This window comes from Trichomycterus rosablanca, chromosome 20 (genome assembly GCF_030014385.1).
Source record: "Trichomycterus rosablanca isolate fTriRos1 chromosome 20, fTriRos1.hap1, whole genome shotgun sequence".
NCBI classification, from domain to species: Eukaryota; Metazoa; Chordata; class Actinopteri; order Siluriformes; family Trichomycteridae; genus Trichomycterus; species Trichomycterus rosablanca.
Window position 1 is genome coordinate 23,609,289 of NC_086007.1, and position 18,388 is coordinate 23,627,676.

An 18,388-nucleotide genomic window follows, 5' to 3' on the forward strand; every position below is an offset into this window, starting at 1 on the left:
GCTTATATGTTCCTAATACTGTTGTCTACTTAAACTAGAGTAAGGTAATGTTTACTATGAAAGCACTTCTGTAAGTCACTCTGGATAAGAGCGTCTGCTAAATGCCGAAAATGTAAATGTAATAAAAGGCCAGTAAGTTTAAACTCTGTATTTTAAAATCCCAACAACATTGCTGCACCTACGACACTAATATCAATAAAAGGCCAGTAAGTTTAAACTCTGTATTTTAAAATCCCAACAACATTGCTGCACCTACGACACTAATATCAATAAAAGGCCAGTAAGTTTAAACTCTGTATTTTAAAATCCCAACAACATTGCTGCACCTACGACACTAATATCAACATGGCAATGACACTGTAATGTATTGGTACATTACAATGTCATTACCATGTTGATATTACTGCAGTAATAATAATGATAATGGACCAAAATAATATCTGTACGGAGCAACAGATTGATCTATATGCTAGACATGGCTCATTATATAGGTGTTTCTAATAACAAGGGTTTTTTATTTTGCTTTATTATTTCTCATGAATATAAAATGTAGAATTTGGGGGTTTAAGGGTTTAGAAACCCCTCTGGAGGAAAATTGTTATTTGGGCAATACATGCTAAAGAGAAAAAAGCAGCGTTTCAATCGGCATGCTTCCCAGGGAATAGTTGTCAAAATAGTAAGAACTAAGGTACTAATTCTGCATATTTTTAAGTATTGTAGCATGTGGTAGTATGTAATGGACGTGACATCAGTTTCCACCAATGTCCAGCTATAAAACACCCTATCAGATAGGAATTCCTTGGAAAGCTGGGACGATCTTCTCCTCCCCAAGGCAGACGTCATACTAAACAGTTTGCTTACACCCATCTCTACTTTAACATTAGATTACTTCAGTATTTCTTTGGATTAAAAACATACAGACATGACAGTATGATGCCCAGACGTTGTAGATGATCTACGCCCTAGGTAAGCCCAACACAACGTATGAGGTGGCCCGGGTCAACCAGGATAAATAAGCACTGAAAAACAGAAGCACTGGGGCTTAACTGCAGCTTCTCATCATTAGAAGACAAAAAGCTGCAGAACCAACAGTTTAAAGTGGAAAATACAGCCATGCCATAAGTAATTAGTCACATGTGGTGTTGGAATACAAGCCCAGAGGGCTAGTGTTACACAAATGAAAATTCTGTTGCGCTCATCAACATCAACACCAGTGTCAGTGCCAGTGTTTCCAGTGCTGGTTAAAAACACGACACTTTTTCTTCTTCCAGAGCTTGTGGGTTTATTTGAAGCTAACATTAGCAGGCTAGCTCACTACTGTTGCCTCTTTGTTCCTTAATCCTCTGTGATCTGTATAATTATGTGGTTTTGCATGTTGTCTTAACACTAGTTTTTTGCCCCAGCATGTTTAGGCATAGACGCCAAGACAAAATACACTAAATGGCCAAAAGTATGTGTACATCTGACCATGAGCAGGTTAGACGTCCAATTACACCAGATTCAGTTCTTCTAAAAAGGCTTTCCAATAGATTTTAAAGTCTTACTGTGGGAATGTGTGTTCATTTCGGCATGAACAGAGCATTTGTGAGGTCAGGCACTGATATTAGAAGAGAAGACCTGGCACATAATCAATGTTCCAGTTTATCCCAAGGTGTTTAGCACAGTTGGGATTAGGGTTTGTACTGATATCATATGACTTTCTTGATCTTTATTTAAGCTTTGGGCAACCTTTCCTTTCCACACCTAACTTAGTCATAAAGAGAATACCTGAACACCCAAGACCAGACAGAATGCTTGAGCAGAACGTTGGCTTGCTCTACAAAGAGAATGAATCATGAAGTGCTCACCAACAGACATGACAAAACTAGAAATTAAGTCTGTCTGTCTAGCATTAAATCTTCAGCCCAGGTGAAAGAAAAACACACAACTCTGGTGAGGTATAAAATCACATTCCTCACATTACTCTTCAGCTGGGTTGTTCACTCTTATCTTCAGTCAGGCCAGCGAGATAAGCAGGAGGCTGTGGAACATCTCGGGTTTAAGATGCAGTATAAAAATGTAAGAGCTGTAGGCTGGGTTTGGCAATGTGTTTTGGACTTTAACATCATGGATCGTCAGATCATCATTGGTGCCCCAGCTAAGCAGTTAAATGCCAAATATGCCGTAATTCAGATTTAAAATTAGCTATTTAATAGTTTGGAAAGTGTTTGGTTCATAAAGACATGGTTTGGTATGAGGGAATTCCAGTGGCCTACACAGATTCCTGCCCTCAACCCCACTGAACACATCTGGAATAAAATGGCATGTTGATTGTGAATCAAATAATTGTACTAAATGACCACATATTCAGACACCTTTCCAGAGAATTTGCATTTCTTTGGGGTAGGGGGGCAACTCCAAATCAATGCCCATAGTTTTATAATCAAGCTTTTGTCTTACAGCATAATATCTTTAGGCATGAAGAAAAAAAAAACACAGAGCAGTCTTAATATAGACGCTTTCTGAATGCATTCCAGTGAATTCCACGTAGGCAGTCAGACAGGTGGTGGGGTAGATGGGTAGAATAAAGACTGGGTTGTATCAGGGAGATGGACGGGAGAGGAGGGTAAGTAAAGCAAGAGCTGCTTTGGGTATTTTTTAAAGCAAGATCCATAAAATTCTGTGACAGGGGGGCAACAACATATTAATGATCATGGTTTTTAGAATATCACACAAGCTCATGGGCACATACTTTTGGCCAATGACTATGGATTTGCCTTTGTCTTGGTCTTCTTCTAATGTTTATTAGAAGATCAAGTCAAGTTCAAGCTGACCAAACAATAGTTTAAGCTGACCAATTAGATTAGAGCCAACTCTTCATTGTAACGATAACAGTCTTTTTATGAATTGGAACCTCATGTGTGCAGCTCAAGAGAAAATATGGGTTATGTGGTATGAATTTGGACATTTACACAATAGAACAGGGGTTTTAAATCTGAGACCCGTGTGCCTCACATGAAGGTGCATCCCACACCTTTATAACCTGTTTATTGTTGTTATACATAAATCCATGTCTGCAGACTACAAGACTGGCACCATCAATATAGATTTTGGTTGTACAGAACAGGTCAGGTAACACCCTCCTGCAGGTGGATTTCACTACCCAATGAGAAGTCAGTCTGTTCTTGTGCCCGAGAGGAAGCACATGTTAGGTGTTTGTGTAATAGGTTAGTAAAATTGTTAATACCAAAACCTTTTCTGTATCTTACCGTCGGGCAGAGTCAGCAGCGTAATGGCGGTACTGAGACGACCGCTCCCAAGACTGACCAGATGGGGGCACTCTGCCTGAACCTTCAGCCCCTTTCCCGTCTCTATGAGATCCAGAGGAGTGCTCTGTGGAGGCAAAGAGGTCAACGTCAGAACAGATTTGAGGTCAGGCAGGGTCTTGAATGTGAATCGGACAAACCCGGGAATCCCGGGAAAGTTGGGGCATTTTGTAAAATGCAATAAAAAGAATAATCTGTGATTTGTTGATCCTCTTGAATCTTTTTCTAAAGGAAACCCACACAGACACGGGAAGAACATGCAAATTTCACATAGAAAGGACCCGGACCACTCCACCTGGTGCTCAAACCCAGGACCTTCTTGCTGTAAGGCGAGAGTGCTACCCACCGAGCCACTGGTCTACCTCATATAGAGAGATATATAGATGTAAAATGTATAGGATATATGACCAAAAGCTGTTTCCAGATCCTACAAATAAAGTAATGTCATATACCTAAGTACTGTATAACAGCTTGCTTAAATGCTTTCTATGTAAGACACCTTAATGCTGAGAGCATCTTTCTCATAAATACCCTACTGCACTCCATGTTCACATACTACGTTCATGTACTGCTCTTCAACAATACAGAAACAAACCCAGCCTTACCTTTAGCACCTGATGTGTCAGCCGGCCGCGATCCAGCACATTTCTGTTGATGTGGTTCATGTCTTCAGTGTTATCTATTACTCCGTCTAATATGTGACCATCCTGCGGAACACAAAGAACAGTCTCAGAAATCTGCAAGCCTAGTTTTGATGATTGGTTGATGTGATACAGATACTTGGCTTCTTGTCCTGGTCATGTTTTGGTTATCACTGCCAAGACTCAGATTGGTTAGATGTGTTTTTGAAACAGTTCTGTTTTTTTCCGATGAGATTCCTGGCTGAATCGATTATAGGAGTCTTAACTAATCCTGACGACTTCAACACAACTATTCATGTGTAAGAGGGAAAGTCAAGTCAGTTTAGATTAAAGTCTATTTAGAATTCATTCAAAAGTTTGATGTAAAGGCCTGGTAGGCATATAATTTATTTTATATTACTGGCCTTAAAGCACTCTGGCCCATCACTGTTGAGATCTGGGTTTGAATCTCAGAGGTGCTATCAACTGGCCTGACATCTATGCAGACATAATTGGCTATGTCTGTAGGGATGGTGTGGCCGAGGCCTTGCTGTGGCTTAGCATCCTTTTCAGGGTATTCCTGCCTTGAGCCAAGCGTTTGAACCAGACCCACCGAGACCATCGTGACCCTGACCAAGATAAAGCAGTTGATAACTGAACTTAATCAATTAATTGCAGTCCACATACTTTTAGTCATATAGTGTGCCTGGCTCACACTATAATGGTATTTAAAAAACTCAAACTAAAGCAACATCAGCCAAGTCCTGATCTACACAAATATATACGACACCCTCCCCAAAATTCCTTCTGACTGACTCACAGTCCTGGCTCTGACGTTCCCTTTAATCATAGCACAAAATAACAAAGGCAAGGTTCAAAAATGGTTATATTTGTCCATGACCTATTTAAACAGAGTCGAGGAATTTTGTAATCTGGAAAAAACACCTCCTTGAGAAAAGCTTGTGGTGAAATCATCTGTGAAACGATTCAGACACAACTGTGCAAAGCTTAAATAACTACAGTAATTATAAATCTCAAATACTCATAAAATCTGGTCAGGTTGAATGTGGAAAGCAGTGGCTGGCAAGACGCAAGGTGGAATGTAAAGTTATTCACATCAGATACAGAAGAAAAATCCACAACAAATCCACAACTTTCGGGCATAGATCTCCTGTTTTTTTACTCATGGGTCTATGAGTTCGAGGTGTTACTGCACAGGGTTCAGAAATGTGATGTCATGATATAAGAAAAGCCCACTGCTGCTGGGATCCAGGGTTTGCATCCCCAGCGATGCTATTGGCCTGTCGAACATCTACATACACACATGACTGGCTATATCTAAAGGAAGGAGGGCTGAGGCTCTTCAATTGAGTGCTACTGCATTGCGCCCAGTGTTTTTGGGGATACTGGACCCACTTTGACCTGGTTAAAGCATGATAAATAAATAAAAATGATGCTGGAATTAGTTATTAAAATGTTTATTATTATGTCATTGTAACTAGATGACCTAAATCATTATTCTTTATTGCTGATAACAATTAAATTCATGGCATTTCGCATTAGCTTTTATCCAAAGTGACTTACAATTATGACTGAATACAATTTAAGCATCTGAGATTAAGGGCCTTGTCTAGTTTGTCTAGATTACTAGTCCAGCACTTAAACGACTAAGCTACCACTGTCTAGAATTTAAAAAATAGATCTCAGCAAGTATTGAAGCAGGGCTGTCCCTCAGTATATATTGTGTGTATATGTATATTCCCAATATATATGAGAGGAAAGAGGGGGAATGTCCACCCCAATATACTGATGTAGAAATTACAAATAGTAACATATTACATTCACTAGCTTTGTGTAATGTTAGGATCTGTCAGTGTCTCATTAGTTGGTGATATGGCAGGAAAGGTTTAGAATGGTAGGAACCCCCCGGTTGATTTGGTCCCCCACAATGTTTAACTCATTGCTGTTTTAAATGACTTGTAGTTATTAAAATACTTAGTAGTAATGAAAACAACAATAATTATACAATACAAATAATTATTATTAAATACACATGCTGAAATGAAACTTGGTTTGTTTTAGGGGTTTTAGCTGACTATTTGTTGAAATAATAGGATTGACTCAATACAATGTTTTTATTCATTTGTCGGATAAGCAATCATCAGAATTTAAAGAGACAGATATCAATTAGTAACTAGTTCTTAATCTGAAGCAGAAATGTACCTTTCTCCAGTTGTCCAGCATGTGCAAAGTCTCCATAATATAATGTCCGTACTTCAAGAAAAAGCCCTTCTAACTACGCTCCTGCAAACTGAGTTCAGCTAGTGCATTGTCTGTGTGGAGGAACTTCTCTCCATTCAGATGAACAAAGTAAAGAAGAAGTTTGAGATCAGACCTGCCTGTACACGCCACACTGAGCCAGAGCCTGCATTCCAGCCCACCAGTCAAAGCTCCTGATAACAGATGCTCGAGATCAGGTCGAAACGTGGAACAGTAAAGGATGATAAAAAGCAAATGAAAACTTTGAACAAGCTCGAGCTGAGACAAGGCTGGAGAACAACATTACAACGAGGAACAATGAAGCCAGTGTATGTGGGTCAGTGAAGCGCATACAATGAGACACTATCAAAGCAGATTGAACAGTCACTCCAGGGCCCTTTAATGAACACATGCTCATCAAAGCTCCTCTGCAGGACACTCATCCGTTTCTACTCCACACTAGATCTAAATTACACAGAATTTATTCAAGGTACAATGTACATTATAAGGCCAAACATGAAGAGACTCTATTATAGAACCATGGACAAACCATGGACAACCATATGCAATAGACTTCTCTGTGCAGCTATAACATGCTTCAATCTTCTGCAAAGGCTTTGGACAAAACAAATTGTGTGTTTGTGAGAATTTATGAGATCAGATGTTGGATGAAAAAGCCCGGCCTGCACACCTAATTAGTCAAACAGTGTCACAGGGGCATAAGACAGGACCTTTTTGTGTTGCCACAAAGTTGGAAGCGTCTAATTAATTTTAGATTATTAATTTTTATATGTGTCATGGTGGATGTGGCTAAAACACCTGAATTCAGATATTAGAAAAGAATTCCACAGACTTTTATCATATAAGCAGTAAAAGCACACAAAATCCTTTAAGTTTAATCAGTTTTCTGACAGTATAATATGCTACTTATATAATATGGTACAATATATGTACTGTACATTGATATTACAGGGGGACAGAAATAAACAGCGCAAACAAGCAACAACTGTTTGGCAGCAATCTGACCAGCAAAACTATGAACTTTATTCAAGCGTCTGTTTCAGTTACTGAATAATTGAACCCTCGCTGCATGGCAGCAGTGTCACCATGTGACAACATCATTTGGATCATAGTGCTTTTAATTAGTGCTTTTAATTATGTGAGTAATAAAAACAACATTGTCAAAAATCTGGCAACCTTTGGGTGAAATAGATAGAGATAATCATTTCCTATAAAATTGTTTTATCCAGTTGCCATGTGACAACATCATTTGGATCATAGTGCTTTTAATTAGTTTTTTTAATTAATGTAATTTATAAAAGCATCATTGTCAAAACTCTGGCAACCTGTGGATGAACTAGAGGAGGATAATCATTTCCTATAAAATCACGTTATCAGGCTGCAAATACAGCAGAAGAACAAGTTTTAGTTTGAAAAGAAGTTTATATTTATCAATAGTTTTATGAAATTAAAAAATAAATAAATATTGCATGTGCAAAAGTTAGGTGTGTTCTCTGTAGCAGATGGATTACCTTATTTTCATTTAAAAATGGAGCCAACCTACTGTTGATAATCTGAAAGAGCTGCCTTTTTAGTTGATTTTTTATCATAAGCACATGTTGTATAATATTAGAGCTTAAAATGTTGTGCCTCACCTGCTCCATGGCATCACTGTGTTGGTATTTTCAGTGCTTGATGAGGGAGCACGAAAGCGTACGAAAACACACGGAAATACACGAAGATGCACGAAATTGTACGAATACTTCCGAACGCGCTCGAAGACGGACGAACTTGCACGGAGGCACAAAGAAGCGCACGAAAATGCACAAAAACGCCAACATGCACTGCACTGAATCAAACAGGCTTGTAGTACGCTACTTTTTGTTTGTATTTTGTAATTTCAATATTCAAAACTCTCTGTATTATGCTTCACATGCGGTAGAGAGGACGCTGCTTTAGCCGACAATGTGATGGGCTGTGTTTGAATCCACGCCTGAAAGAGTAGCTGTATGATCTCGCTTTATCAGGCTACACACGAAGCAGAGATTTAAGCGAGAGGTTTGATGTGTTTGGTAGGAAGGAACTCCAGTAGATTACACAGACCCCGGACCTCAACCCCACTGAACACCTTTTGGATGAAACATGGAATGTGTGAACAGAAATGATCTAGATTAAAAACAGTCATCAGCTGTCTGGTCAGGAACTGTATGGACTGAAAGGAGGACAGGAAGCCTTTATGATGGAGGTTCTACAGTGATTGAATGAGCTTCTGCCGCCTAATTAATGGAATTTCCCTGGAGAACAGGCTCTGTCTGCTGAAGAAGTGGTGACCATTTCAGAAATCAGCAATTAGTTAGCAGTAGGGGGTGGAGGATGGGAACTTAGAAGATGCTCTCAGTAGGATAATAACAAGTCCTGCCTGAAGGCATTGGGGATCAAAGCTAATGAAAGAGAAAAGTGAAGATGTTGCCGGGTCTTTATCTTCCCAAGGCTTCCACCTGGTGGTGAGCATCACAGTGTCGACTATAAAACACACTTTTCCTCTGATCTTACAAGAAGAAATCTACAAGATAAACTGTCTAAAAAAAGAAAATTATTTATTGTTGCTACTTTACATAGGAGTGGGAATAAAAAAACAATGCACAATTATAGCACCCATGATGACACCCATCCTAATTATTAAGTTCAGGTGTTTCAGCCAGACCCATTGCTAGTAGGTGTATTAAATCAATTATATAAAATACAGAATGTTACCATCATTGTGGCAACAGACATAGGAAGGTATTTTTTAGTTCTAGCAAGGATGTGCCTGTGTACAAAAACCAAGATCCATGAAGAAAGTTTGATGTGTGTTTGGTTGTCCTCCAGTGACCTACACAGAGCCCATATCTGACCATTGTACACTTTTGGGATGATTTAAAATGCTGACTGCAAGTCAGGCCTTCTCATCTTTCCACATACACAGAAAACCTGGTGGAAACCCCTTCCAGAAAATTAGAGGCATCAAAAGGGAAAAAAATAATGACAGTGGTTTTAAAATGGGATGTCTGACAAGCTCATTGTTTGGTGTCCACATACTTTCGACAACCAAATGTAGCCGTTCCACAATACTTGTGATAATAATCTGTAAATAGAAGAGACCATTTTTTGGTTAAGTGCTATGTTTTGATGAAGAAACAGATGTAAAGAATGATGGAGGGAGCAACTCATACTCATCAAGGTAGTGCCTCATCACTTGAAGATTAACAGAAGTTAAATAATAATATTTTTTTAAATCGGCAGTGTTGGTTGTACATATTATCATTGTTTGAATGGAGACCAGACTATATTTTATTAGAAATCCAAGTCATTTCAAAAGGTTCCCAGCCCCACTGCTGCATGGTGCATCCATTCACATAGTTGGTGAACATTCTCTGCCTATGTGTCACATGGAAAAACCTCACCTAAGGTATTTAGATGAGAAGATCAGGAGAGAACCGTGTGAGCACTGTGTGCATGCAGACAGGATACAGAGGGCCAGAAAAAACATGCTTGGCATTTCTGCAAGTGTATGATTACGGTCACTCTGGTGCCCAGTGATGGCTGTGGGTAGCTAAAGAGCATTCTCCGTTTAAAACCTCTCCACAAAAATGTGACACAACAGCTCAAGGAAAATGGGCAAACAAACTGAACATTTTTAGAAAGCAATGTACTGGCAGCAGATCATTAAGCTGTTTAAATATGAGGCTCTTCCTGGATGGCAAGAACAACCTTTAACAATTGTTTAGGAGTCATTGGGGTCCAAAATGAATGTATTTGTTTATATCATATCTAAAAAACTACACTTTATCGTCCAATTTATTACGACGACCTGTAAACCTGCTTGTTTATGTAATTATCCAGTCAACCAGTCATGAGGGGGGAAGTTCATGTTCACATCAGAATGACTTTGAGCCTGGCGTGGTTATTGGTGTCAGACGTGCTGGTTTAAGTATTTTGAAAACTGCTGAGATTTTTACACACAATCATCAGTATAAATTAAACATAATATATAATGCAAATAACATCATAAGCTGGAGAGGTGTGACCAGACCAGTAAAAGACTATAACAGGTTTTACTACTATTAGCCAAGGGTCTGAATACAGGACGTAAATAAACTACAGGACACTTGGATATATGACCAAACATTACATGATCATAAGTATGTGGACACCTGGCCATGTCCTTGACTGGATCCCATTCCAAAACTATGAGCATTAGTATGCTCTTGGTCCCCCTTTGTGACTATAACAGTGTCCACTATATTAAGAAGGTTTTCCGGGTGTGTGAGATTTTCGGGGTGTGTCTGTGGGAATCTGTGCCTGTTTACTAGTCTATTAGCTACTGTTAACTGAGAAGGCCTGGCTCACAATCAATGTTTCAGTTAATCCCAGGGATGTTCAGTGTGGTTTAGGTCAATGTTGTTCCCATAAAGTTGTTCATTTATTACAGATTTTTGATTGCTTTTACACATTTGTTAGCAATGCATATGGCTGAAACAACTGAAATTAAGAATTTTTAGCAATATAATGTAACTTGTGCTGTAATTTAATGATGTATAATGTGCACATTGCATAAAAGATTATATCAAATAATAATCAACAGCTCTTTTTTGCACATGATTCTCCTTCTCTTCATTTTTAATGAAACAGTAAAGACATGATTTGAGTTATTAAAAGCACCTGCTGGTGTTTTATATTACTGAAGGGAATTTCTGGTATTCAGAGCTCCCCGGTACTTATTGTGTTTTTAAACACTGAGCTTTACTGCAGGCAGGAAGTCGCCTGTGGATCGTGCAGACCTTAAGACAAGTGCAGGTCAAAGGGACACCATCAAAGGTTTCTATGGACATGTGAGATATATGTGCTTTCCTGAAAACAAAGAAAATGCTCAAAACTCACCCAGACATAAGAAACGGGGTGGAAAAATAGAGTCGGTTTAAGAAGTTAAGCAAATTGAAAACATGATGGATTTTTTTTTATGCAACACATGACATTTTGAATTCGCTGGGCAGGGCAGGAATCAATATTCCCTAAATCCATCCCACCTGCAATCCAGATGTTTATTTATTGAAAAATTTCTATTTAGAAAATATTTTAGTAGAAAAAATGTTCCTTTTAAGTCTCTTGTATTTAATTTTAATTCATAGGTTGGTATTTGTGTCACATCTGTTTCTAAATTTCACATGAATTTCTGAACCTGTATGAACTCACCCATCACACATAAATGATTTGGGAGAACCTGAAGAACATTTAATTGGACATATATATGAAAAAATGCCAAATTCTACACCTACAGTAATAAGAGGTGAGAATCAAACCCTGGAGTGGTGCAGCCCCAACACTCATACCAAATATGTTACAAATATTTGGTTTTATTTTACCAAATAAAAGTCACTTTTCCCCATCAAAACTCTTTTATATATTATTAATAAGTCTAAGATTTTTAAAACAGGGACTTTGATACTTTGATACCACTAATTAGTTTAGGGGATCAAACCTTGGACGCCAGATCCGTGCCGCACCAACTTCACCCACTGTCTTACCAAGCCGTCCAACCAATCACATCTAATTCTTAAACTACTGAAGAAGACACAGACTCCAGAAACTTGTGAGAAAGCTTATTAGCAGTTAATTAGCTAGACTACTAGCCTGCCTGTTAGCTTTGTGCTAACATTATTTACACAACATTTATTTAGGTGTAATTTATTTAGTAAATACAGGTTATGCTTAATTGTCTAAATTTCACATTCAGAGGAGCTTCCACAAAACAAATCCTCTTGGCATATCGACAGATTTTCATCCACAGTACATTTAAACGTGAGGGGATTCCCCAGCATCTGACATCAAGCCCTCGGCTGCAACCAATTCCGAAACATTTCGTCACATGGCAACAAACACAATGGGTGATCTTTACAATGACGTGTTCTGGAAAAAGGCCATCAGAGAAAAGGAAAGGAGAAAATAAACAAATTGGAACGAGAAAGGGACACGAGGAGATCGGTGTGTCTGTTTATAGACTTCCTGTAGGAACTAGATGTGCAGGCTGTTTTCTGTGATGCTGGACTGGGGCAGCTTTTTTAAAATAAAATAATCCAATTTCTGAGTTAAACAGAATATTTATAACATTTAATAATGAATTATGTCATACAAACTCAAATCCAAAAAGTTGAGACAGTGGGAAAAATCAAATAAACAATAATTTGCAAGTTCTTTTTTTTAACCTGTATTGAATTGAAAAAAGTAGAAAGACAAGATATTAAATTAGTCTTATTGTTTTGTATATATTCACCAAACTTCATTTCAATTCACCAGTACCTGGTAACATAATAAATGTGTGCATTATGCAGAGGACTGAATCTCACTTAAGTACCAAACAAACTCATGGTCAGGTGTCCATCTACATTTGGGCGTATTGTGCACTTGTTTTTCTGCACTGCCTAACTTCCTAGTATCTAAGTTGTCTAAGTGGCTCTAGATGACCATGTCAAAGTATTAGAAATTAGAACAGTAGTCAGCAGAGGCTGTTGGGTAGATCAGCTAAACTAAAGAATTATTAATCAACTGAGAAATGCAGACTTAAATTTCCTTTCCATTACAATAAAGATTTGGGACTATAAACATTGACCAATCCAAACCACTGATGATATAAACCACAAAACCACTTGAGCTGAAGAATCGCCACATCACATCCCAAAACCATCAAAGCACCAACTCTCAGTGGCTTCTGGATATCTGTCCAGCTCAGCACTTTTCCATACATCCCAGCACCCTCTGCTTTCATGTGCCAGTGTAATGATGTGTAAAGGACAATCCTGACTAATACAGCCCTGGCTGGGGTTTAGCCGGTGGGCGTGACGAACGAGTCAGCCTTTACCCTGTCTCTTGTTTAAAGGGTGTATACCAGCAAGGCACACTGGGACTGGTGTATACCACTGGGCTGTTGCTCAAATGTTCCGTTGACTTTGGCTGTTAGTTTCCCAAAGCCATAGAGCCTGACAGGAATTCCAGCACTGCAAGCACAAAGAGCTCTTTTTAATCCCTGCAGGGGAGAGGGACGTGGAAAAGGGGTGAGGGGAGACGGACATGGTCTCCTCCTCCTTCACCATTAGCTGTGACATGGATGTTACAAACTGCTTTTTGCAGTGAAAGACCAGAAACCTAGAGGGATTGATGAACCTTTGTGACGGAGTGGCATCACTGGGGTTGTTGGAAAATTTTGCTTCCATTCTGTATTCAAGAGAAAATGAGACATTAGAAATCTTGGACGGCCATCTATCCTTTCACTATTATATTAGTTTATTAATCTCTATATCTGGCGGCACGGTGGCTTAGTGGGTAGCACTGTCGCCTCACAACAAGAAGGTCCTGGGTTCAATCCCCAGGTGGGGCGGTCCGGGTCCTTTCTGTGCGGAGTTTGCATGTTCTCCCCGTGTCCGCGTGGGTTTCCTCCGGGTACTCCGGTTTCCTCCCACAGTCCAAAAACATGCCACCAGGTTAATTGGAAACACTGAATTGTCCTATAGATACCTAGCCGCTAGATGCACTAGTGCATTGTAGTGCCGGTCCCAAGCCCGGATAAATTAGGGAGGGTTGTGTCAGGAAGGGCATCCGGCGTAAAAATTGTGCCAAATCAATGAGCGATCATGAGGATGACTCGCTGTGGCGACCACTGAAAAAGGGAAAAGCCAGAAGAAGAAGATTAATCTCTATATCTATCCATACATCTTTTAATTTATATGTCCAGCTGTCAATACACATCCATCTCTACATTCATCCATCTATTAATTTGTCTGGACATTTATCCATCCATACATCAGTTTATTACTATTTATATCTATCCAACCATTTACCCATTTTAATATCTATATCCAGCTGTCAATCCCCAGCTATTAATTTAATTATTGATCTCTACATTTATCCATCTATGCATCCATCAATTAGTCTGGACACTCATCCATCCATTCATCTATATATCAATTTAATAATCTCTATATCTATCCATCCATTATTTATTGACCTTCATCAGTCTGGACATTCATCAATCCACCTATTCATCTATGAATCTGTCCGTTTATCTGTTTATCCATCTGTCCAGCCATTTAGCAATCTATTAGTCTAACAGGCAGTAGAGCCGTTTACAATTGTGTATAATTCCAGTAGATTTTTGATCAGATGTTCCATTCATGAGTCCATCCATTGATCAAGCCCCACATTTATCTATTTGCCTACAATTACGATCAGTATGTCCATTTGTTTGAAAGCATTCCCTTTAAAATGTTCTAATGGAATAGAATACCTTTATTTGTCATATATACAGTACATATACAGATGTACAGTACAACAAAATTCTCTCTTCGCATATCCTAGCTTGTTTTGGAAGCTGGGGTCAGAGCGCAGCGAGCCCCTGGAGCAGAGAGGGTTAAGGGCCTTGCTCAAAGACACAACAGTGGCTGCATGGCAGAGCTGGGATTCGAACTCTCAACCTTTCAGTTGATATCCCAAAGCTTTACCCACTAGGCTACCACTGTCACTATAAAGGTTATGAATTTCCCGGTGGTTCCATAGCCATCCAGCATAAACTCAACGTGTATGGTGTCTGTGAGACAGAATCGGGAAGTTAGCAACCAGCTTTTCTTTGCCCTGTATGACATTTAAACATATGGAGAGTTAAATTAGTTTAAACAGGAATAATATAATCTGGTACTGAAATACTTTCTGCATAACTTCTTGGATAGAAACCTGCTGTATGTGTCGTTTTGGAATGTCACAGCATTTACTGCTGATTATCCGAACACATAATGATTGTGTGGATACTAAGTGTAGGGTGGTGTAAACCTCTAATGAGAGGGTTTTTATTTCTCACCGCTTCCAAAGTGCAGCACAGTGCACCATTTAAGAATATCATTTCTAGCACATTCTTGGATAACTGAGAACTAATTTGTGTATATAAAAACAGCAACATGCCCAAAACAAACCTCTTTCTGTCTGCTTTTTGGAGCTAGTAGAACCTGTTACTAATATGGACATCTGACCATGAGCTTGTTGTACATGAAATTTCAAAACCATGGTCACTCCAGGTCATTCTAAAGTTGTTAATTGGGGTTAATGTCAGGGATCTTTGCAGGTCACTTCAGTTCTTCCACGGCAAATTCACTCAACTATTTATTTACGAAGCTCCTTTTTTGAGTCACAGCCAGTCGGGAACAGTAAAGCACCTAAAACTGTTGTTACAAATTTGACAGCGCTTTTGGTTGGTTGTTGGCTGTAGACAACAGTCAGCAATAGATATGGGTGAAGCTCCAAATTCAGTCATTGGGATTGGTGTCCACATACTTTGGGTCAAATTAAAGATTCATTCATTCATGGTCTGTTTTACCACCGCTTTATCCTAATTAGGATCGTGGTGGGTACAGTTCTCCGGGTAAAAGGTAGGAAATGCCCTGGACAGGTCACCAATCCATCACAGGGCAAACACACATACACACACGTACATAGGGGGACTCCAGTATTTCCATTTAACCTGTGCATGTCTCTAAACTGTGGAGGGAAACCAGAGCCCCCAGGAGAACAAGCAAACTCCACACAGAAGGTTCCAGGACCGCTCCACCTAGGATTCAAACCCAGGATCTTTTTGCTGTGAGGCAACAGTGCTACCCACCAAGCCACTGTGGCACCCCATAAAGAAGATTTAGCTCCTCTAAATGAAAGCAGTGATGCAAACAAGTATATATACATATTTTTAAATGTCCAAAAATCCCCTTCAGTTCTCATTTTGGTTTGTTCCCCAAAGCCATCCAAGATATGCTGGCCTGTGCCAGAATAAGACTCACCAAATTAAGCTAGTCAGACATTATTTGCCATTGGCACAAAGCACCGTACAGACTTGGTGAGATGTGCCAGGGGTGCGTCTACATTCACCAACAGACTGAGACTCTCCACAAGTGTCTACTTTAAACTCCATTCAAAACCACAGACAAAAGGAAAATCATGGGCCAAGAATTTCGATTCAGACCCAAAGAGCAAGAAAACTGGGACCACAAACAGCAGCGGCTCCTTCAAAGAAAGAAGGACGTCAACACTCACCTTTTCACCGCTACTCTGAAAAGCAAGAGTTCCAATGAGCAAGTCAAGTGTCCTCCAGTCAGCAGTCTCTTAGCAAGCGCCAGTCCGGACATCAGTTTGAAAGAAAATAAAAGAATACCCACAGTTCCATGAGGCCCAGAGCAGAGGACTAAAGAGCAGTGCTATGTTGTGGACACTAAAATGTGGCATTGTGAAGGAGAACCAAGAGCAGGACAAGGAGGAAGCTGAAGCAAGTGAAAGGAAACAGCTTTGGAAATGTCTTTAGCTAATGGAAATCTCATCTCACCTCCTTCCTGAGGTACTTTTGTTGGTTACTTTTTTTTCAAAGATAAAGACTGGAGGGTTTACACATTCTAACTAGTTAATTCAGCTGTCTCGGACACACTTATTACTAACAGGTTCATGTCCATAGACAATCATTGGTAGGAGAATGGGTCATACTGAAAGGTCACTGACTTTCCATGAGGTACCATCATAGGATGGCACCTTTCCAATGAGCCAGTTTGACAATTTGCTGCCCTGTGGAAGCTGCTCTGATCAGTTGTAGGTGCTAATATTGTAAAGTAGAAACATCTTGGAACAACAACAGAATTGTTGGCATATCAAGTGCTGTAGCATATAGCATGTAACAATGGCTCTGTTCACTGGGACTGTCACAGATTGACTGTTCGTGACTGGGGAGATGTATTGGTAGTACAAGCATAAGGGTCTATGCACTTACAGAACATCAGCTGGAGTGGTACAAAGCACATCCCTAACTGACTGCTGAGCGGGGGAATTAAAGATTCACGTGCTGGCAGTGTAATAAACAAAATAATAAAATTTAAATCTTAATGTTATAACATACTTATATACTGTATGTGTACTTATGATATGATATGATACAGAATTACAGCCCACATTGTGGGTGCCACACAGAACCTGGCTCTTGAGTACATGGGATCAAATCTCAGCCCTAGTAACTGTCTGGAATTTGCCTCATATGCTTTTTTGTGTATGCTTCATGTGGGCTTTCTCTGGGTTCTTTGGTTTCCTTCTACCTACCAATAACAAGCAGAAGGTGGATTGGCTACCCTAGATAAATGTGTGATGCCATGCATTTTCTAGTGGTGTAGGCATTTGTAGCTTAGTGGTTAAGGTACTGGACTAGTAATCAAAGGGTTGCTGGTTCATGCCCCACCACTGCCAGGTTGCCACTGTTGGGCCCTTGAGCAAGGCCCTTAACCTTCAATTGCTTAGACTGTATACTGTCAAAGTACTGTTAGTTGCTTTGGATAAAAGCATCTGCTAAATGCCAAAAATGTAAATGGTGGCACCTGATTGGAAGGATGTGGTTATTAAAAAAATAAGTGAATAAATCTTGCACAAATCCCTGAACTTAACCCTATCAACACCCTTGGGATGAAATGGGAAAGCCTTCCAGAGAAGAAGACGCTATTACAGCAGCACTGCAGGACTGACTTCTTATTACTGACCATGGTTAAGGATATGGTATTTGGGTTTAAGCCTAAATCCCTGGTGCTGTACCTCAATTACACTACCTGCTGCCCTACATGCCACCCAGTGTAAGTGTACTGTAATTTAATATTCCTTAAAAACCAGCTTTTCACTACAGAGGAATTAAAACTCCTTTCTTATTGTCCTCAGTGTAGTTGAAATCTGAGGAATAAAACAGGCTGCATTTCCAGTTTGAATATAAACTGCGGCCAAAACGTTTAGCTGTTAAGTGCTCTTGATACAAGTACAGATAATTATCATGGATAACATAGTGTCCCACAGAAGAAGAAATTATTGCAGTGTTATTGCCAAATCTGAAAACCAGGGAGCTGTTTTACAGTGCTCAGCCTTTAATGTGTATCTGATTTTGGAAACTGACCTTTTATTTTACATGCAATAATAAAAACAAGGGAACTAACATGACATTCATTCATTTATTTATTTTCATTTTTTTTGCCTCTCTGAATCTTTCAATAATGTTATGAACTGTAGATGGTAAAACCCCTGAATTCCTTTCAGCTGTGCTTAGTAAATGTTGTTCTTAAACTGTTGGACTTTTAGCTCAAGCAGTATTTTCAGTGGCAGACTTTTAATAAAGCTCCT

At 39.4% G+C, this 18,388-nt stretch overlaps 1 protein-coding gene across 1 annotated transcript in view; it reads right to left on the reverse strand.

Moving 5' to 3' along the window:
* The window catches only part of phldb1b (pleckstrin homology-like domain, family B, member 1b), a 53,328-nt gene extending 49,336 nt beyond the window's left edge, over positions 1 to 3,992 (reverse strand). The window contains exons 1-2 of the mRNA XM_063016631.1: positions 3,911 to 3,992; positions 3,249 to 3,372 (exon numbers count right to left, since the gene is read on the reverse strand). Of these exons, the coding sequence (XP_062872701.1) occupies positions 3,249 to 3,372; positions 3,911 to 3,970 (184 nt within the window). The 5' untranslated portion in view covers positions 3,971 to 3,992. The remainder of the gene's footprint in view (positions 1 to 3,248; positions 3,373 to 3,910) is intronic.
* Positions 3,993 to 18,388: the final 14,396 nt, after the last annotated feature.